This window comes from Carassius gibelio, chromosome A21 (assembly GCF_023724105.1).
Source record: "Carassius gibelio isolate Cgi1373 ecotype wild population from Czech Republic chromosome A21, carGib1.2-hapl.c, whole genome shotgun sequence".
Taxonomy (NCBI): Eukaryota; Metazoa; Chordata; class Actinopteri; order Cypriniformes; family Cyprinidae; genus Carassius; species Carassius gibelio.
In genome coordinates, this window is record NC_068391.1 from 4,110,560 (window position 1) to 4,133,552 (window position 22,993).

Below are 22,993 nucleotides of genomic sequence, written 5' to 3' on the forward strand. Positions count from 1 at the left end.
TCATAAACAATCTCCTTTAACAATTTCCAGTGAGAGCTGAACACAATACAAATTATGATAGAAGTGATACTGTTTTGAGTCTATTTGAATTCTTGATTCTGAATTAAAGATTTAATTTAATTAAATTTACTGAAATAAAATATAAATATCTTGAACTTATTTTAAATGTTGTCATTTTTATTAGTTTTTTTTAAATATATCTATAATTTAGACATAATTTATAAGAGTTTATAATTTATAACAGCTTATAACTACACAACTGCTTTTCTCCTTTTTATTTAGCTTAACTTGGTGTACTAATAAACTAATAAACATAAAATAATAACAACTATATAGTCTATATAGTGTTTATTATTTTCCGTTTTATTTAGTACACCAAGTTTAACTAAATGAAAAGGAGAATAGCAGTTGTTTAGTTATAAGTTACTGTGTGTCTATATTACAGATATATATATTTTTTAAAAACTAATAAAAATGATAAAAGCACAATATTTTACAACATTTAAACAAAGTTAAAGTAAATACAGAAAATTCAATCTAATTTAAAAATAGATGAAACTATATATATATTTTTTTAAAGTGTAAATAATTTTTAAAACAAGAATGCTGGCAACTCATTTTAAATATATATATATATATATATATATATATATATATATATATACATATATATATATATATATAAATTTGAAGTACTAAAATGACTAAAAACTAAAATAAATTATAGATTATAGCTCAATAGATTTATAAAAAATTTGAAAACCAACAGAGGACAAACACACACACACACACGCACACGCACACACAAAATAAGGCCTACTCTACTGTGTGTGTTTTGCAGGCTTGTACAGGAGTGTCTGCCCCCCGCTGGCTCACGGACACCCTGCACAAAACAAGCAGCATTCTTCACATTCCCGTAAGCTGAAGTGGAGTGAGACTGCATACAGCGCGCGTATAGGATGGATATATATATATATATATATATATATATATATATATATATATATATATATATATATATATATATGTGTGTGTTTATATGTGTGTGTGTATATATATATATATATATATATATATATATATATATATAACCCAACCAACCCCCCCCCCCCCCAAAAAAAAATGTATATATGTATGTATTTATGTATTTTCATATCTGGAAATGTATTTTCTTGCCCCTGAAATACATTTTTTAATATATTTTAATATATGAAAGTTGAAAATAAATATATCTTATATTTAAAAAATTATATTTAATTGAGTGTCACAGTTTACAGCGTAAATTTAGCATGTATTTTAATATATATGTAGTCAGAAGTACTATTATTATTATTTTATTACTGTTATAATTACTTAATTATTTATGCATTATTTACTTAATTTTTTTATTTTTATTATTTCCCATATACAAACTTTTTATTTTATGCATTTCTTCTCTTCCATAGCTGGCTTCCTAATCTATTTGTCTGATACACCTGGACCTATATAATACGGATATTGCCCTATCTATTAACTTACACAAAACTGCAATTGAGTTTATTGTAATATTGCACCTCTTTTACCTACTTTTCAATGTATATTTATGTATTTATTTAATACTTGATTGACTAATTGATTGATTTGTAAGGGAAGTAACTGGTTTTTATTTTGTTTTACACGTAACCTGAACAAGTTTCCATCCCCTCTGTACATTGGGACCCATGTCAAAAGGTCATCACCCTTGTGGCCTTGTGTGCTTCAGCTGTCGCCTACGTCAGGAGCTCCTGAATCGTTTCAGCCTTAAAATAGTCTGCAAACTTTAATTTTAGGAACAACTTGGAATAACCCTGGCTCCCATTCACAGCATTGTTCCTATGCTAGAACAGTTCACAAGGCAAGGTAAGGTAAAGCAAGTTTCTTTATGTATTTCATACACAATGACGATTCAAAAGGGAAATTGGTATCTAATCTATATTTCAGATGCATTTACTTATGTCAATAAGCAGGTGATCATTATTGTAAAAAATAACCCCCTTCTGTGTGATGCAAAATCTGTTTAAAGTAATATATGTATAGTTTTTCATATGTGATTTTAGTATTACAATGTTTTTTTGATGCTAGACACATTTTTTCGGCATTATTTATAAAGGAAATTATATTAACAAGTTTCCTTTAACTGGGTGATTGCCCTTAAAGTATTCTGCTGCTACACCCATTAAATCAGATGAGTCAAAAATACTAAAAGACAGCAATGGACTCAAATCTAGCAGGCAAAAAGAAAGAAAGAAAGAGAGAGCGAGTGAATTAAGTTTCACACTGTAAACTTCCCGCCTACCCACAGCACTAACCAATGAGAAGCCGCGCATTTTAGGCGCTGCTCTCCGATTGGCCGCTCGCCGCATGATTGACAGTCCGTGTGAATGAAGTTTTTTCCCACTTTGGCTCCGTGAAGTTTCAGTGACGGGGGCATCACTGCAGCGCACTGAAGGAAAGGAAAGAACAGAGGGGAAAAGAAGGGAGAGAGGTGCGCCATCCATCCATCTATCCATCCACTGAATGTTCCCGCAGGACTTTATTTACGTACGGCTGCATGAGAGGCTTTGAGCTCTCGCGCTTTCTCTCTCCGGGACTGTTGGGTTACTGGTTCTGTCCTGATATCAAGCAGTTGTCATAATAATATAACCGAACTCTTCGCGTCAGGACGGACGCAGGTGGTCATGGGTACACCTATCAGATGGAAAGTAAAGCGGAGGTTTAAGGAGGTGCGGCTCTCGGTATTCCTAGTATTCCTGATGTTTGTCACCTCACGAGTCAGCGCAGGTAAGCGAAGAATCAGCTGTTCCCAAACTGTTACTTTGTGCCGCGGGCCGCGCTCTCCCGGGGCTGCGCTTCTCCTGCGCGAGTGCATTTCACGGTCAGTCCGCTGTCCCAGGACTGGAATGACTGTAGGAGGTCATGGTTGGCGACCTAGAGTGGGATTTTTCAACTAGTTTCGTTTTTATGTGGGGAAACATTACAGCAAGCAGCGAATAACGGAATCAGGGAAGTTTTCCCGTGCAAAGCAACCTCTGCATGAGGATATCGTGATGCATCATCTATTGTGGCACGCGTACAGCTAGTTTACGCTGCTCTCCGTCCACTTTTTTAATGCAAATTTGTAAATTGCGTCGATTCCAGGATTTCATATGCATATCTAAAAAGTCTCCTCAGTGGTTATTTTGCGACTGTTTGCGGTTCTTCATGTTGCATTATAGGTCTTCACTTCATAATATTGGTTCTGGTATGTAAGGCAGCCTAGATGGGCTAGTTTTCTAGAAGTAGAGAATTAAAAGTCATTGATGGAACTTATAAACTTTTCAGTTAGAACCAATGTTGCAGAAGAACCTTCAGAAGTTCCTTTAGAGAACCATTTATGTACTGATGCTTCACCCAAATCCTGAATCCAAAACGCTGATCTGAAGAACCTAAGTTCTATACAGCCTAATTCTTCTTTGCTGAATCTCAGGGTCTTCAAGAAACCATTAAAGAAGCTTTATCATTGGGGTATGACATCAGGACCCCTTTTGGTTTCAGATTACCCTCAATGCTGATGTGTGAACACGCAACCTAGAATGGATTTTGTAGACTTTTTGGAAGATGTTTGACATGCTTTTTAGGGGATCTGGCAGAAAGTAGTTTTCCTCCAGCAGGCGCGCTGACTGCAGAACGTAATTGGAAAAATATGCAGGATCATGAGAAACACACCAGGAGAGACAGAGAGAAGTTAGTTTTTTTTTTTCATAGGCTCATTAAACAAACCCATGACTCTGGCTGTTGTCTCAATTTATTGAAAAATAAACAGATAGATAAATGCACATTAATGCTTGCTAGTTGTAATGTCTTGGCTTCTGGTAGATGACATGTAATGAAGAACATCAGTGGGTCAGGGTGGAGTCGCCGCGTGTCTGCTCTAGTAGATCAGAGATGCTCGAGGTGAAGCTCGCAATTATCTTGTAAACCACTTATAGAAAGAATTACCCAGGAGACTATGTAGAACAATTTCATGCATTTATGAAATCACATACATTCTCATCTCATCTGCAATATACCGTTAGTTAAAACTGTTCGTTTTTAAATCATGCATGCAATATGCAGAAAAATGTGCTCTTCTTTTAGCACATAATGGCCAACTTTCTATGGTTGCATCAGTCACGTCATGTCATTTTGAAGCTCTGTATCACACTCAGATTTGATAGTGTTGAATTTATTAGTTGTGAACGTGAATCTGTGGTTTGCACAGTAACGACAGAGCCAAAGCAGACAGGGTATGATCTCTTATTCTCATCCTCCTTGTTTCTCCAGCCTGTCCCAGGGAGTACCCCTCTCTCGCTTTCTTCAGGCTGGAGGGCGAGAAAGAGAGGGAGGGAGAGAGGGAGGGGGAAGAAATTCTGCTCCGCATGTGTGATTAGCTTCGTGTCTGGTCACGGCTTCTTGGCTGCTCATTATCATGATGGAATTATTGAGAACATTTTGGTCCAGGGATTTCTGAAGAACATGCTGATTTACAGTATTTAATAAAGAATGAATCTGGCAATGATCTTAGCAGATGGACTCTTAAAAAAATCAGGATTCCAGTTAGAATCATAAACAGTTTTATGATCTGGGTATATATTCTGTAGAAGCACAACACTGATCTGAAGCTGAAATAATGAAACATCAAGAGAACCTTATACTGTAGCAACTCAGGAACCTTTTTGGGTTATGGAAAACCTGGAATTTTTAAACGGTAATTTCCAGACCTGGAAAAGTCATAAAAAATAAAAAATAAAATCTGGTTAAGCTCTGAAATTTTAAATCATGAACATCTGGGTAAATCATGGAAAATCAGTTGTTCAAATGGTGTGAAAACGTGTTTTAACAGCCAAAAGTATTTCTTTTGCTGCACTTGAGAACCATTCATTTTCTGTTTAGGAGTCTATCATAACTGTTAAATCACTCAACTTTATCACTTTTGCCTGCATGAGTCAAGGCTGAATTAATTGGAATGATTCATCGACTTGATTGATTGCTTATATATTAAGAACATCTGTCACTGAGCATCTTTTGAGTAAATTATTGAGTAAATTCCACCTCAGACTGGAATTTATAGTCTAGAATGCTTTGGGCTCTGTTCTAAATACAGCTCTGATCCCTATGTAGTGTACTTCATTTCTGTAATGCTTCCAGTTTTTTTAGAACACGCGTGTATTGGGGTAATGTAGAAAAGATGGTGGACTTGATCCGCAGCCAGACTGGCAGGGGAGCAATTTATGGAGCTGTGAAGCTGAGTCAGTCAGCACAGCAGAGCAGAGCTCACTAATGGTGATGTCATGCAGTGGGCGGGACTAACCAACTGGAATCTGTAGGTAGAGAATGACGTGCTGCGTTTATGGTGGGACTAGCAGTGCGATATAGTGGCGATATAGTGGCGCCTTTACGTCACAGTAGACAGAAGCTCGAAAAGGCAAAAATGGCTGAAGGGGATGCAGCTGCACTTCCTGTGCAGGGCTGTTCTGCTTTATTACTCACACTAGTGCTGTTTTATGAGTGTTTTAGCACACTCTCGGTGGACCGGCCTCACTCATTGAGTCTGCTGGGTGTGTGCTTCTCTTTTGAGCATAAACAAATTCTTTTTAACAAATGGCATGTTGTAACAATTGTTTATTGCCCACGTGTGTTGTCTCTGGTTTTGGTTAATCGTTGTTGTGTTCTGCAGACCCTTAAAACCATGAGAGGAGAAACTCTGCAACGTTTGGAGCCAAACTTTCACACCCTTGGAGCCTTTCAAAACTGTTTCTTGTATAATGAGAGCAAGCTGCCCATTTCAGCCGCCCCAGTTCTTCATTCCGTGTTTGATTTAGTGAGAAGAATAGAAAGGAATATTAACTTCACAAATCCGATTTGTGTTGCCTTTGGCTTGATGGGTTCCATTAACAGAACAAACAGTGTCTCCCCTTGGCTATTAAAAGGTACCAGTCCAGTTCCAACAGGAAGAGGATGAAGGGTTTTCTGCCTAATCGAACTCCCAGAATCCCCTTTTGCTTACTAACTAGTTTGTAAGATTAAGATTTGTACAACCCAAATCATAGTATGTTGAAAATGTAATGTTAAAGGTGCCAGGCTGGCCGGCATACTACTTAAGATGGATTTGGAAGTATGCATGAGTTTCATGCTCTCCATATAAAGAAGTTTGCAAGTTTATGAGTTAACTTTGTGGTATGCAGAAAATAGGATGTCAGTAGTGACTGGATGCCATAGGTGTGCATCTGTACACATGCTATCTCTCTTATTTAGCATGCAAGATTAGTGCATCTTAATGTCATAGTATGTCAAAAGTGAGTAAATTGTATAGTATTTATAATGCATTTTAAAAGTATTAATCAGTCTCATGCCCTTCATATGCAAGATTAAGAGTAAACTACTGTACCTAAATCATTGTATGTTTAAATTAGTAGGCCTACCTCAGTAGCAAATATGCATCCGTTCACATTCAATCTATTTGATACAACATGCAATATTAAGATTTGTGCAAATAAATCATAGTAAGTCAAACATGACTGGATTGCATATAGTATTTACAATGGATTTTTTTAAGTGTGCATCAGTGTCATGCTCTCCATACTATATTGTATGCAAGATTAAGAGTAAACTATCTAAATCAGAGTATGCTAAAATTAGTATGTCATTAGTGACTGATATAGCATGCAATAATAATATCTGATATAGCATGCAATATTAAAGTTAGTGCATGACAAATCATAGTGTTTTTAAAATGTTATGTTAAAAGTTACTGGATTGCATAGTATTTACGATGGATTTTATAAGGATTAATCAATCCAGATAGCATACTACAAAATTCAGTGATGCATAGTTCAATCTAAGCCTATGTAGTATTAGTATTAGGATATTATTATTTCATTCCAGGTCATAGTACTGTATGCTTAAATATGTTTGAAGCATGCCGAATACATAGTTTTTGGGCTCTTTGCAAATTTGTATCAATCCGTAATTTTATGACAATATAGTATGTATGCTGTGCTGGTTTGCTACATTCTTAAAAGCGTGAACTTTTCTTTGAAAGCATGGGATGTACTTATTAAAGTTAGTAGAGGTATGTGAATCGTTACCGTGTCAGCAGTTTTGGATGTGTCTATGTAAGACCAGACCAGACCAGACCAGACCAGACCTCGACTCTGTACTTGCCTTCAGTGTGTAGGAGGTCCAGCTCTCCAGATCACAGGACAGAAATGTTGTACATTTTGTTCTGTATTAGACACTACTGTTTTTGTGGCCAAGTGTAGAAGTAAGCTTTTCTTCCCTCTTGGTCTGTGTGGTTTGGGCTTTATAGCATGTGTTTTAAAGTTGCATTGTTTTATGATTGAAAGTGTTTCAAGTCTCCCTTCAATCTAAAGCCACATTTGGGAGGGTGATAGTTGGTGAAACCTTTAAGGTCTCAGTTCACACACTATAAAACCAGATATGGCGTCTTTTAGATGTGAGGACCAAACCCTGACCTACATGTTTGCTGGGTTCAAACTCACAGAAAGTTCACTGGAGTTGCTGGAGTCTATTATATTCATCAAACATACTGAAGACTAAATATAATATTATGTATTAATGAAATCAATTATTTATAAATTATAAAAAAAAAACTTTATTGGAGTGATTCAGTTCAGATTCACGAAACTATGCAATAGTTGGAAAGATCCACAACTAAAAAATTATGTATTTAAGAACATTTCTTTAACTTGAGTGATGAGTCAAATGAATCAATGAATCATTTTCTCAGTTTACTGAATTGAGTTCTAGTCTGAATTGCTAAAATGAGTCTTCTAAAGCGAAAGGAGGTTGAGAAGTGTTGATGCATGTATGTGTCTGTGCTGGAGAAAAAATACAAGAGGAAAGTGGAATAAAACAAGTGACTGATGGGAGAAAAGGAGGTGAGTTATAGTAGCTATTGAGAGCAGACCTACTGGAGATGAGGTCACGGGGTCAGAGGTTAAAGGTGGCATACTGTGGGTGGTGACCTTCAGATTATGACCACCCCAAAGGTTTACAGTGTTCCACCCCGAGACACGGCGTCTGGAAAACACATCACTTTAAGTGCAGACATAGACAGATCCATTTCACACTGTTTTGATGTGAAAAAAGTGTCTTGGAATGGTGTTTCAATTTAATACTTACAGTGTGTAAAATTATAAATGTTATGTTCTTTAATTTAATGCAGCATTTTCTGAATATAAGTATTACTTTCTTCAAATATCATAGTGCACAGAAATGCTGTTGAATTTAAATCTTTAACAAGGCATGCTAACAAACGGATGCTTTTATCGTGTTTGTTTTGTGATCGTGCTAGTTCCACTGACTTAACTTCTTCTGATAACTTCTCTTTGTTGGTGAAATGATAGGGTTGCGTGACATTGTTCCTGGGAGGCAGAAGCAAGTAAAGGGCAGGTTTTAGCTTCTGGCCCGATGGTGGAAAAGCGGCTAGAATAAAAACAGTGAACCACCCATTTAAAGGTTTGCTTGTAACTTATCACTGTTCATGACTTGAATTGATCCTTAAAGGTGCTGTAGGGAACTTTTGTAAAAATATATTTTTTACATATTTGTTAAACCTGTCATTATGTCCTGACAGTAGAATATGAGACAGATAATCTGTGAAAAAAATCAAGCTCCTCTGGCTCCTCCCAGTGGTCCTATTGCCATTTGCAGAAACTCCATCGCTCCCGGTAAGAAACAACCAATCAGAGCTGCGGTCCGTAACTTTATTTGTGTTCAAAATGTAGAAAAATATATATAATAAGCGAGTACAACATGAATCCATTTTCCAAACCGTGTTTTTGGCTTGTCCTGAATCACTAGGGTGCACCTATAATAAGTGTTTATATTCGGACTATTTTAGATTGCTTTGGGGTACCGCGGCGGAGTAACCCAGTACCTTTGTGATTCTTCATAGACATAAACAGAGAGAAGTAGTTCCGGCTACGATGTTCTTCCGCAAGACGCAAGCAGTTCTGTTTATTAACCGCTAGAGCGTCAAAAGTTACCGACTGCAGCTTTAAATCATGTAACTTGTCATGAAGAGGTATTTACCTTACACCTTAGCATATGTATAGCAGCTCCTAATAACCACATAGAACACTCTAGAAACTAGGGATGAAATGGTTCTCTGTAAAAAAAATCAATCCAATGGTTCGGTATGCACTTGCACCGCAGTTCAACTTAAATCTGATAACGCATCTCTGTAATATGGTTTGTTAAAAAGAACAACACATAAAACAGACAGAGTTTGGCTATGTATGTTTGTGTCAATGGATACTCATGCTGGATACAATGGATACTTTGCAATTCATCAAAACAACAGCAGTAAAAAATAAAATAAATAAATAATAATATATATATATATATATATATATATATATATATATATATATATATATATATATATATTAGGGCTGTCAAAAATAGTTAATTAGTTTTTTGTTGTTAATTATGTCAAAAATTTTTATGCATTTCACGCATGCGCAGTGTGACAAATTATTTAGGTCAGGAAAGTCTCGTCGATCTCTGAATTCTCAAGATAGTAAAAAACAGCGGCGAGCGCTGCGACGAAAACACAGAAGAAGCTTAAGGTTTTACCCCAGTTACTCTCAAATACATTCATGCCAAGCTCGATAAACAGAGACGACTTTGGTAGTTGATACGCTGGAGCTTCTTCTTCCTGTTATAGCGTCCTGTGTTTCACACTGCGCATGCGCAGAACGCCTACATGCAATGCAGCGAAACTGGTTCACCTAAAACTCTTACACTATCTGTAGTTAAATGGCATGGTTTGATATAATGCTCAGGTAAATTTGATTAAGTAAATGTTAAACTTTTGAAATTCAGAAAAAAAGAACCACATATTGATGAATCAATACATGAAAATTATGTATCTGTGTCCTGTTATTTTTCTTTTGGTACGCATTTCAGAAAAAAAAAAATGGTTAGGATTCAGGTGTAATTGCAAATAGTGATTAATCATGATTAATCCACTGAAAATTCTGATTAATTTGATTAAAATTTTAATCATTTGACAGCCCTAATCTATATATATATATATATATATATATATATATATATATATATATATATATATATATATATATTGATTGGACAAACCAGTGACTCTTTGTAAACATTCATGAGCTAAAAGATGAACAAAACATACTGAGCTGTCCCGAGACCATGACTCTAAAACCGTGATACGAACCAAACCGTGAGTAATTTGAACTGTTACACCCAAACTAGAAACCTATAGCAAGTTAGCAAAATTCTAAAACCTTTCAGAACACATTAGCATTTGCATGCTAGCTCTCTAGAAACCATAGGAAACCCCCTAGAAACCCAACTTCACTGCACCAATGTAGGGTTTTTTTTGCTAACGTTTTCTTTATAAAGTCAGTCTTGTTAAATCCGTATCATGGGGGGCGGACAGGGTTTTAGTCTTTCGGATTACACCTGGTCCTGATACAGCCCACCACCCCTGCTGCTCACATACACACACACACACATATTGTTTTCTGCCATGCATGCGTGTGTGCTAAGATCTCTGGTTCTCAGAGTTTGAGAGTTTAAGTTTTTGAGGATTGTATTTCTGTCTGCTCTGTTCTGTATGAATGGACTCTTTCACAGAGCTTTTAAATGGACGCCATGGGCTTTGCCAAGGCTTTGTTGTGAATAATTGAGGGAGTCAGTATGAGTGTGTGTGTGTTAGGGGTGGGACGATACAGGTACCTCACGATTCAATTCTGTGGCGATATGTGGTCCACAATATGATAATATCACGATTCGCGATATCTACGATATTGAAGAAATTTCATCAACAATATATCACGATATATGTGACTGAAAAGAAAAAGAAGGAAATAAGGAAATTTTCTTTCCGTCAACTGTCACGTAAAACACTTTAGAGTGGAAACTAGCGAGTGGGTCTTTGATTAGTTTTTTTATTGTTTTCCACCATTCTTCTCGCTTCTCTTTTTTTCTGCAATTCTCTGTTGTTGTTAGTTAACTTGTGCTCTTCACCGGCCGCTGTTTGCGCCACTTTACCCCTATTTACTCGAACAGCGCCCCCCGCAAACAGAATGGTAGATATTGGGTAGTGACAGTGACACTGACAACGGGTAAATTAATCATTTTGTGTTGTAATAAAATATCGATATTGGGCGTTAGTGTATCGATTATTTATTGCGACAGACAGCACAACAATATATTGCAACATCGATTTTTTTTCCCCACCCCTAGTGTGTGTGTGTGTGTGTGTGTGTGGCACTCCTATGATGGCCTGAGGTTCCCCTGGGCTGTCATGAAGCTCACACATGTGCACACACTTCTTCTAGAATAACATTCCCTACATACCTGTTCAAGAGCTGCTAACTCAGTGTCAGCATGACTAGAGCACCCCAGAGCATCATGGGATATGTGAGTTTTTGCAGAGAAAAGCCACAGATGGACCAGCATCACTGGCTTTCTTTTATTCCTTGGCGTTTGGGATTCGAGCAATGAGAGCGAGAGTTTGTGTTCTCACATCTGGAAGCTATAGCCGTCATTGTGCTGTCTGCTGATCCCAGAGAAAAAGAGGGAAAAAAGAGCGGGGGAAAAAGGAAAAATGTCTTCCAGATGTTTTTTTCCCTCCCCTCACCATGGAACAGCAGAGGAATAAAATACCGTTTCATTAAGACAGATGATTAATACACGTTCCTCGCACAGAATCAGGTGAGACGGAGGGACTTCACTCCAATCACCAAACGGCTCGGATGTGCGCCTGCAGACCCACTGACCTGACCTTTGTTTTGCAGGATGATGCATGCATGTATGTTTAATTGTGTGTTTATGCGTCTGTGAAATGGAAAGAGTGGGTGAGATATGTCCATCTTTTTTTCAAGGTTTTTACTTTAGTGTGTTTTAGATGTTTTAGAAATTCTAAAAATAATTAAAGGTCCCATGACACTTCCTGTCACTTTGTCCTTATAAACTTCTGTCTGTACAAATATCACTTAACTGAGATGCTTGTCCTCAAGTATGATTGGGCAGTTTTGTGTGTGTGTGTGTGTTCATGACCCTGAAACAAGGAATTATGGGATTGCCTGGGGTTTAAGGCCAACACACACATACATCTCTCTCTTGTTTTTATTGGGTTTTATTTGAGTGACTGCTGATGTATCTCTCCATCTCATGGAAAGAAGAGGCTTTTTTGTGACAAACAGATGAAAAACATCCATTCATGTGCTTCAGAAATGTTCAGGAACACTACAAAACATCAGGCGTCTGGATCCCTCGTCCAAATAGTGACCCAAAACTAGGCACATTTTCTGTTTGCAAACTAAAGTGTATCATGTGAAGCATAGTTCGTTTCCATGCTAGTGCGAGATAAGAGATCTCTTTTTTAGGTTTTCTTTTTTATATGCCAAAAGTCACAAATACCAAGTTACCACAATTACAATATCTGTAATTATGGTATTCCTGTGGACGCTATGACTACCGTGGTAAATGTTTGTAAGGGTCAGTACACATGAGCTTTCAAAGCCTCTTTGAGCTTTCATAAGGTTTTGATTTTCCTGGTTATGAGGAATAACTTCCTGTAATGCTTCATTTGAGCTGTATGCTAAACGTCATGTGCTTGACTCGTCTGTGTGTTTAAGTCTTTTACAATGCTTTGCTATACTGTACATAATCAAACTATTTTATAAACTATTAACCAACTATATTTAATTATATTTTACATCCTAGAGATGACCATCTTGTTTTTTTTTATTATTTTAAATCCTAGAGATAACCATCATGTGGCCTATTTTAATTTATTTTTATATCTTAGAGATGACTATTTTATTTTATTTTATTATTATTTATTTTTACTTTCTAAAACTGACCTAGAAATTTAATTTAATTTAATTTAATTTAATTTAATTTAATTTAATTTAATTTAATTTAATTTAATTTAATTTAATTATTGAAAAAAGAAATCTGTATCACATTTTCTGTATTAATTTTTTTTTATCATGTATCTTCCCATTGGCTGTGATTTGCAACATTTCCAAGTGCAACATTTCCACTTTTAGTAAGGACAGTAAAATTGTGCTGTTCCTATTTCACAGAAAATTGCCAAACACTATAGCGAGCAGCTTTGTGCTGATCCAGTAGGAAACAGTACAGTGACATCATCAGCTCCCTTTTGACCCTGCACACTTCGAATACGCTCATGCAAATGATCAGTTTTGTGTTCTGTCATTACCTGCAGGTTTTCCTGGGACACTGAGTGGGTAATGAGTGATTTATAATGTTCAGTTGGTTATCCATGAGATGTTTAGGGAACCCTGCAGGTCCAGACATGCGAGAAGAACTTTAGGATTCTGGAGTGGTGTGCGGAAAGCTGACATTCCTTCCACTGCCCTCATATTGAGAATATAAAATAGTCTCTCTCTCTCTCTCTCTCTCTCTCTCTCTCTCTCTCTCTCTCTCTGCAGTAGCACATTATGAACTGGCCACAAAAACCACAGAAACGTTCAGCTCTCTCCAGAAAGAATCAAACACACACACACTTCACTCGCGCTCCAGCAGAGGACAGAGAGGCTTTTGTATAGAGTTGTAATAATCTGGCAATATATGTCGCGTCGCATACGACTGAAGTCATGTTAATGAAACTGCGGTGATGTCTTTGATGAGCTGTTTTATGATGTATTATTTTTGTAATGCAGATATAATTCCAACAGAATATTAACATAAAAGACGATTATGTTAAATTTAAAGTTAAATGAACAATTACAGTACCATGGTATTACCAAAAGTTTTGTAAAAGGTAAGAAAATGTTTACATAGTAAAAGCGAATGTTACTCCGGTTATACTATGGTTTTGGTTCATGTTTTTTTGTACACAATACCATGGTAATACTGTGCTTTACCATGATTATACCATGCTTTTTGAACATTTACCATGGTAATACCATATTTCTGAAGATGTTATCTTGGTAATACCTTACCCTTGGTAGTACTGTGTTTTTACATGCATCATGATAATAGCATGCTTTTTGGAAAAGTATGACGCTAATAACATATATATATTTTTAATATGTTATCCTGGTAATACCTTGTTTTTGTACATAGTATAATGGTAATACATTTTTTTTCATGTACTATGATAACTACCATGTTTTTATGGTAATACAGCAATACAATGCTTTTTTTTATTACCATGATAATACCATATACGTGTACATGTTACCCTGATAATATCTTGATATTTGTACATGGTACTATGGTAATACCATGTTTCTTTTTCATTTACCATGATTAACCATGTTTTTTTGAAAATGTACCATATTTTTGTACATGATACCATGGTAATACTGGTTTTGTTTGAACATGTACTATGATAATACTACCGTTTGATTACGAGCATAATGCCATGATTACATTTGTATTTAAAATACCATGGTACATGACTATGGTAATCATTCAGTAACATAATTTAAATCAAAACAGTGTAGTATTTCCATCAGATCTTCTCATCGTACTGGAGTTTTGTTCGGATCAGTCTTCTTTGATCTTAGCATGAAGCTGGTTTTTATGGGTTTGGATGAAGTTGATTTCTCTGTTGTGCTTTTAATGAGTAAGTGAGAGGTGTCTTTATGTAATAAATGTGTGCTTGATTTCACGGTAAGGGATGCACGCTGCTTTCTTCTTAGTGTGCAGTTATCCCTGGTGCGCTGATTAAATTGGATGCATTTGTAGATGAATTGTCTGTGTGACTGAGTTGTGGTACAACAGCACATGAGTCATGGTTTCCAGCATCTAATGCTCACGCTGAACGCCAGCCAGCCATTCGCTCAGTGAACGTGAGCTGTTCAACACGGAAAAAACTCTACATGCTCTTTGCTAAAAGAGAAGCTATTTTCACCTTATAAGACAATACAATCTGATGAAAAGTGTTTGTGTGAGTGTGTGAGTGTATGAATGTTGCAGATGGATGAAATGGTTTTTGCTGAATCAGTTGGTCTTGATTGGCGCTCATGTTAGTGGAAACCAATGAACACCACAAAGTCTAACCAAATGACCAACCATACCATTATGGTGCACTTCAGACAACCTACTGAAAGAGAGAGAGAGAGAGAGAGAGAGAGAGAGAGAGAGAGAGAGAGAGAAGAAAATATATATAACAAGTATAATTGCATGCTGAAAGACAGGAAATATACTTAAGTCGCTTAAGGAGCTCAAAGCACCTGGTCGAATACCTGCATTTTTACCCATTTACTCTGTGAACCCTGCTCTCCCACTCATTATAGCTCTGTCCAGGTCAAAGGTTAACTGGCGGACAGTTAACTCCTGCATGTGGAAGAACTGTGGTCGTAATGTAGACGGCCATCACCATTGGTGCATCCACATGCACTCCTCTCGCTTGATTGGCTGCTGTTGGTTGAGGAGCTGTCAGTCACTCAGATTGACCTGATCATTAAACTGTCAGCACAGGCCTTCTAACAGCCTCCCAGAACACCTTAGCGACAGGATAGCAATCCAATACAATAACAGTGTGCTGACAGCCATTCTGAACACATGTGCAACCACCTAGACACGCATTAGACACCACATAGCAGCCAGTAACAGCCATTCAGAACACTAGAACACTAGCAACACCCTGGTGAGAACACCCTAGCAGTTATAGTCCAGTGATGAGTCATGTGCTTCTATCCGAGAGGTAAAAAAAAAAAAGATCATATACTCACCAAGTCTGCATTTATTTGATAAAGAAACATCCACAGTAAAACAGTAATTTTGTGGAAATATTACTACAATTTAAAACCACTCTTTTCTATTTGAAAGTGTTTTAAAATGTAATTTATTCAACTCAAGAAACATTCATTAATTCATTCATTATTTATTTTGTTTAAAGGAACAGAATTTATTTGAAACAGATTTTTTGTAACATAAAAATATTTTTATAACAGTATAATAAGTTTTTGTAACAGATCAACTTAATGCATCATTGCTGAAAAAGTATTTATTTCTTTAAAAAAAACTACTTTAAACTTGCATATATAACTTAATATATATATATAGATATATATACTGTATTACTGTACTGCGTAAAAATCTAAAACCCTATTTTTGTAAATGTGAATGTTAAATATTTAGTTGAACAAGAAATATGAAGTCTGGTTGTGTTGTTCAGAGGGCTGATCTTGTGTTGAGTCATTTTTTCCATTTAACAGAAACACTGTTATCTGTATGAGAGAGTGAGACACACACACACACACACACACACACACACACACACACACACTGTACACGTGTTAGGATTGGAGTTCTGTACTATACTATAATTATGTGTTTGTGCTGGTTGGTTCTGTTATTTATATTGATTAATTCAAGCAGAATGATAGATATATATGTGTAAACTAGAGATGGTATGGGATGCAATCTGTATGTCTTTATACTGTAATTACTAATGTGTTTAGAATGTGACAGTGGTTAAGATTAATACTTAAGGTCAGAGGTTCAGAAAAATATAAATGCATGGACTTGTGTCTGGCAAATAAGTATGTGTGTCGTTCTCTTATCTCATCCATTTCCTGTTGTTTTGTGATTAAAAATAATAAGTTAGTCTGGTCACTGTCTCAAGATGGGAAAAGAGAGAATGAGAGAGAGAGAGAGAGAATTCGTCTTGCCAACTGTCTTCCTGTGTCTCCTCCATTCACCTTCCTGTGTGTGTGTGTGTGTGTGTTTGCTAGTGTCTCTCACACATTATTGTGTTTTCAAGAGCAACTGGACTCAGCCAAAATCAGTGAGGAAGATCCAAACTGTTTTCCAACCCTGCGTGCATATTGAAAGATTGTGCATGTCATGCTCAAGTGCAGGTCAAAAATGATGATTGGTTTTATAGAGAATGACCTCAGTGACCCCAGCAGAGCTCTGCTGAAACCAAACATCATTCTGTGCTGAACACTGACCATTTGTTTGATTCTCATGAAGCTGTGATGGAGATCCAGGCTGGGATCATGTGATGGCTTCATTTTTAATTACCGTCCTTAGCGAGAGGTCCATATATATATATATATATAATGTATAATGTATGTAGTATTAGAAAACTGAAATGTGATTTATCTTTTTTCTTGCATTTATTTGCATATAGAATTGCGTATGTTTTTGTTAATCTGTATCCATCTTCATAGAACAAACCAAAATGTCATTTTATACAAACTCAAAAAAGGTAGACCTGCTTAAAAGTTTCACATTTTTTCTTGCTGCTTTGGAAGCTATGTTATTTCCTTCAGGAAATTCAAATCTAATATTAGCATTACAGCAAAGCTCTTTAATTCAGTACGATTTGGTTTAATGAGCTTTTGAGTCACTTTAACATTTATAAAGTGATCAAACAGTCAAGTTTTGACCTGTTATGATCTGAACATTAGTGTGTTCAGGTGAGGTGTGTGCTGTTTTTTGAGTTACATACTTAATGCTAACACAATTATTGTGAACATTTTAAAGCAAAAAGCGATAAAGAAATAAGCTTATTTCATGTGTATTTTAATTGCAAACATTTTTGTCTGATTATAATCATCTGAGGAAATGTCTGTGAGGTGGTGGATGTTTAGGAAAAGGAATTGGTCTTTCCTATAAGTGCTCTTTAATGACCTGAGCTGCGGTCTGTAGGGTGTTTGCTGAGGGAAGTACTGAGGTGACAGAGTAAATCTCAACAGGTGATGTTTGTGTTCCTCAGTAAGAGGGTAAACACACACACACACACACACACGCAGTGTAAACACTCCTGCTGAGCGCTGTAAGGTGAACCCGAGTGCTTCACCTGAACAGGTCCTGTACCGTATGTTTGGGTGATTTTAACATGATATTTTACAGGATGTTAATAGATTCCTCTTAACCTGAGCTGTAGTAAAACATCAGATTCACTTACAGTATGGCTTAAATATGTACAGTACACAAACATGTATTACATGAATGGGTAAAATGTGAACTTAAGCAATAGATTTCAACCCACAATGCACACAATACTGTATCTGATTAATTAAAGCAACAAGCTAGTTAAGCAGTGTTTTTTACTGTAGTAATTGGTATTTATTTTTGTATTGCTTATTGCTTTTTTAAATTGCAGCAACAGCAATAAAAGGCACCAAATATTAAAATGAATAAGGATCAGCATAATTTATTTTCTACCAGCTAATATAGTTTATTTGTCAATGTAAATTAATACTTTTATTCAGCAAGGATGCATTAAATTGATCAAAAGCGACAGTAAATACATTTTTAATGCTATGAAAGCACATCAGAAAGATTTCTGAAGGATCATGTGACACTGAAGACTGGAGGAATGATGCTGAAAATACAGCTGCTCATCACAGGAATAAATTAGATTTTTATAATGTATCCAAATAGTTTTTGCAGTATTTATTATCAAAGAAATGCTGCATTTGTCAATCTTACCAATCCCAAACTGCACCTATAATTGACATACTGAATCATTAGAGAACCATGCAGCAAAAAAATAAAATAAATAAACACTATTTTAAGAGGGTTTGTATAGATGTGTTGTCTAAAGGAGTTCTCTGTTTCTCAATGCTGTACGTCTGTAAGTGGGTTACTGGGTCACAGTGTGTCCTCAGGTCTTGATTCCCTGCTGTGGGTCTAGAAACAGATTTCCCTTAAACATCCTTAAGAATATATATATATATATATATATACACACATATACATATACTGAGGCAAATATTAGCTCTGCATACAAGGGCTCGTATATTTTCCCATTAAATGTTGATGCAAGCAGCATCTGAGTGTGTTTACATGAGACATAGTTTGTTATATACACATCTTGCTAAATGATAACAAAATGTAATCTGCCAAATCTAAATTAAGATTTTTTGATTGACACCACATTATCATCAAACTGGTAAAGTGTGTCATTTTAAGACCTATATATATATATATATATATATGAAACAGCTTATTAAAGCATTCCTTTGTTGATAAACCATAGCGATGTGTTTTTATCTTGGCGAACCTCATTGCTACTTTGAAAGGGACGGCTCAATAGTTTTGGTTAACCAGAGAACCTCAACGTGGTTCAGCGATTCGCTTCTCTGATGCCTTGTTTCCACAGGTGCTTATCACAGCTCCGCATGAAAAAAAAAATAATAAAATGTCATTATAGTGTAGTCGGTTTAATTATCGCAGTCGCTGCATATTTTTAGTACGCGTTAATTTTAGTAATCTATGATTATAGTGTCCCGTTCGTGATGATGTGTACTAGTAATTTCCTCAGATTGTAAAAATGTGTTTACATGATCTTGTCTGGTATTACATTTTTGCTTTTACCCAACACTTGCCAAAGTCAATTACATGAGCTTTGCCGTCTGCCAAAATAAGCAGATTTAAAAATGATGTGCATTATTAATTCACACTAAAATCAAATGATCTGAAGTCTTTGGTAATGTCTGGAAACAACATCCAACAGCAAAATCTGCTCTGTATTGTTAATGTATGTGTCTATGTGTTGAATGTGAATTAGTTTAGTAATATTTCTATTTAGACCAGTTGCATGTGTTTAGAGTATATAATTAAAATGTGCATTATTATTTTACATTTTCTTTCATGTCATTCCTGAATATTTTGTAGTTTGTTCGGTAGCACTTTATTGCAACTTTTATTAATACATTGAAATAACATTTGCATTTATGCATTTGGGATACACTTTTATCCATCGCAACTTATGTTGCATTCAAGTTATGTATTTTATTAAGAATTGAGTCCTTTCAGCATTGCTAATGAGCAACAGGAATGCCATAATGCAACAAAAAGCATGATATATATATATAATTTTATAAATTATATGTATTTAGAATTATTTATGATATTTATTTATAAAAATGAAGAAAAAAAACCTGTTTTTTTATCATTTATAATTTTTATTTTAACATTAACTTTTTTATTTGTAACATTTGTTATATTATTAACAAAATGTATTATTTATTTTTTATTAAATAAAAAATAGTCAGAGAATTCATTAAGTCATTAACTCACATTTTACCGCTTTAATTTAAAGTATGTCTGAGTGAAACAGGTTATATATATAGCAAATCCTTCAGAATTAAACCAAGAATGTTTAATAAAAGAGTAAATAGGTTCAACTTTGGTTTCATGTTGATTTAACAAAAAAACTGACACGCTTCAGTTTTAAAGTTGCACGCTTCAGATCCAAATGTATCTTGTAGGAGCTCTTCGCAAAACGAACAGGTGGACTTTTATCTAAATAACTGAAGGAAAAATGTAAACGCTCTGCAGCAACTGTATTCTCAACCAGACTGACCTGATCAGAATCAGAGCGCTCATGATAAACACTGTCTGTCACTCTGTCCTCATGTAAATAAGACGTGTTTAAGATAATGACCTGGGATGTGTGTGTGTGTGTGTGTGTGTGTGTGTGTTCATCAAGTGACTTCAACAGGCTACAGCTGGAGGTGATTTGCAGACAATGAAATTGCTGCTCAAGTTGAACACCTAAACACACACAGACACTTTACCATGTGTGTGTGTGTGAGGGTTTAAAGCCTGTCACACAGCAGACGGATGAACTGTGTGTGGTCTCCACCAGAGAGAGTGGAAAAGTTGTGTGTGATTTTGTAGACAGTGTATCCAGTGTTTGCATGGTCAGCTGACCTCTAAACACATGAAACACTTGGCTAGGTTTTTTGAGCTGTGGTCACTTGTTCTATTGGTGCTTTAGGTTGCTAGGGACAGATATGTGGTTTTGTGGGCATAATGACTTAGTTTACTGCTTTATTACATACTGCACAGTATACAATGTATAATACAATTTTCAGCCTGCATACTGACTTGATAGAATACTAAGTGCATGTTTAATTCAATAAAAATGTTTTTATTTGATGTATTTTCTGTATTTTAATTCCAAATAATGGAAATATGTGTAAATAATTAATCATGAACATAATGAATAAAAGTAAAAATAAAAAAAGTAATATATATAAAATGTATAAAAAATATATATATATATAATTTATAAAACAAAAAAACAGGTTTCAGTAGATACAGATTTTTTTTTCATTTAATAAATTATTTCAGTATAATATAATATAATATAATAACAGTTAAATTATGTTTTTTTTGTTTAATTTTTTTTTTATCTATATAATTGGCTTGAATTAGATTTATGGTAAAGGCAAATTATTTACAGTATATATGTATATGTTTTACTGTATTTTATTATTTTAATATATAAAACATAAAATTATAAAACCTAGGGAAATTGTAACATTTTGAATGTGTTGATAGAATATAATATAATGTAATATAATATAATATAATAGACTGTGCTAAAGTGTGAAAGTTGAATAACTGTGTTACAGTTTCTGAGAGGTTATTGTAGGTTTGTATATGTAATCTGAATTAGCTGTGAACTCATTTTGCGTCTCTCTCTGTCTCTCTCTCTGCAGCTGAGCCAGCCGATCTCCTAAAGATTTTAGATTTTCACAGTTTGCCGGAGGGTGTATCGAAAACTACAGGCTTCTGCACACACCGGAAGTCATCGAAAGGGCCTGATGTCGCCTACAGAGTCACAAAAGATGCACAGCTTAGCACTCCAACTAAACAACTCTACCCCTGTGAGTACAAAACACACACACACACACACACGTGAGCATGCATGAACCATGCATGAATCTCTTGTATGTGGATACTTGGGCCTTGCTGTCCATGTTGCTCTCTGACTTGCCAAAGAGTCATGGTGCCCTAGACTGTCCTTTTGAAAGGAACTCAGAAAATCTCAAGAATTTGATGGAAGGAGGGAGAGATGATGCAGACGGGGAGAGAGATGCAATACCAGCATAATGAGACTAAACTAGATGAGACTAAATCAAACTGAAGTAACAGTCTCTTACTTCAGATCACACTGACTGAGTTGCAGACTCAAGTATGCTGCCTACATAGACACTATTTTTAAGCTTCATAAGCATGTTACTGGTGCAAATGCCATTTTAAACATATATAGCATATGCATATAGGAAAACATACTGCCTTTTAAGATAAGCCCAAAATCTTATGCACTAAACCATTGGTTTTCTTACTGGAGAAGGAAATATTTATTCAATGCGGAATGTTTAAAATTTTTATGTAATTACATTTTGTATTAATTATAAGGTAAAGATAAATATTTATTTATTTTATTAATGAAATAAATTACATTGAAACAAATGAAAGGAAAAAATAAAAAAATAAAAAAATATTAAAGCTTTTTTTTTAACTATATTTTATTTTGATTATGTATGAAAAATATAAGGAAAAAATATATAGTTTTATTTTATTATTATTTTAAATTGAATATATTTATATAATAAAACTCATGAATGCAGCTCAGTATAAATGTTTACACATTTATTAAAAGTAGATTTGATTTGTCATTGACTTCTGTTGCATTTGGTTTCAGCTGATTATGCCTATTCATATTTGTTTTTTGTCTTAATTCTAAAAAAACACATCATTTCTGAATCGTTTTAGCTTTGAGGATGTCCCCAGCTGTCCTCAGAAGGGAGGTTGTGTCAGATTGAACTCACTTCTGGGGATGATTTTGTCCCTTAAGTACAGCTAAATAAACACACGCCTGACTGCTTGAGAATCACACGGGCAGAATGAAAGCATATGGAAGAAATGAATCATCCATCGCTCCAAATACAATGCATCTGTTTCTGTACACTCTTCACTCAGATGCTCACACACACACACACACACATGCAGCTGGCTAGAATCTCTCATGGCCAAAAAGTTCCTTTTGTTTTTCTACATCATTTCATAACTCCTCCTCCTCTTCTTGTCTCACTCCTCCTCCTCATACCCATAAGGCCATTGTCTTCCTTTTGTGTCGTGTCTCCAGGGTAACAGAGAGGGTCATAGGTCACTGGAGTTCTGGTGATGGTTTGTAAACATGGTGGAAAGCCAA

General features: G+C 35.4%; 1 protein-coding gene across 2 annotated transcripts in view; it reads left to right on the top strand.

Annotated features, from left to right (window-relative positions):
- Positions 1-2,427: 2,427 nt before the first annotated feature.
- The window catches only part of LOC127941479 (collagen alpha-1(V) chain), an 86,333-nt gene continuing 65,767 nt past the window's right edge, over positions 2,428-22,993 (top strand). For both annotated transcript variants that reach the window (XM_052536543.1, XM_052536544.1), the window contains exons 1-2: positions 2,428-2,799; positions 21,495-21,662. In XM_052536543.1, the coding sequence (XP_052392503.1) occupies positions 2,697-2,799; positions 21,495-21,662 (271 nt within the window). In that variant the 5' untranslated portion in view covers positions 2,428-2,696. The remainder of the gene's footprint in view (positions 2,800-21,494; positions 21,663-22,993) is intronic.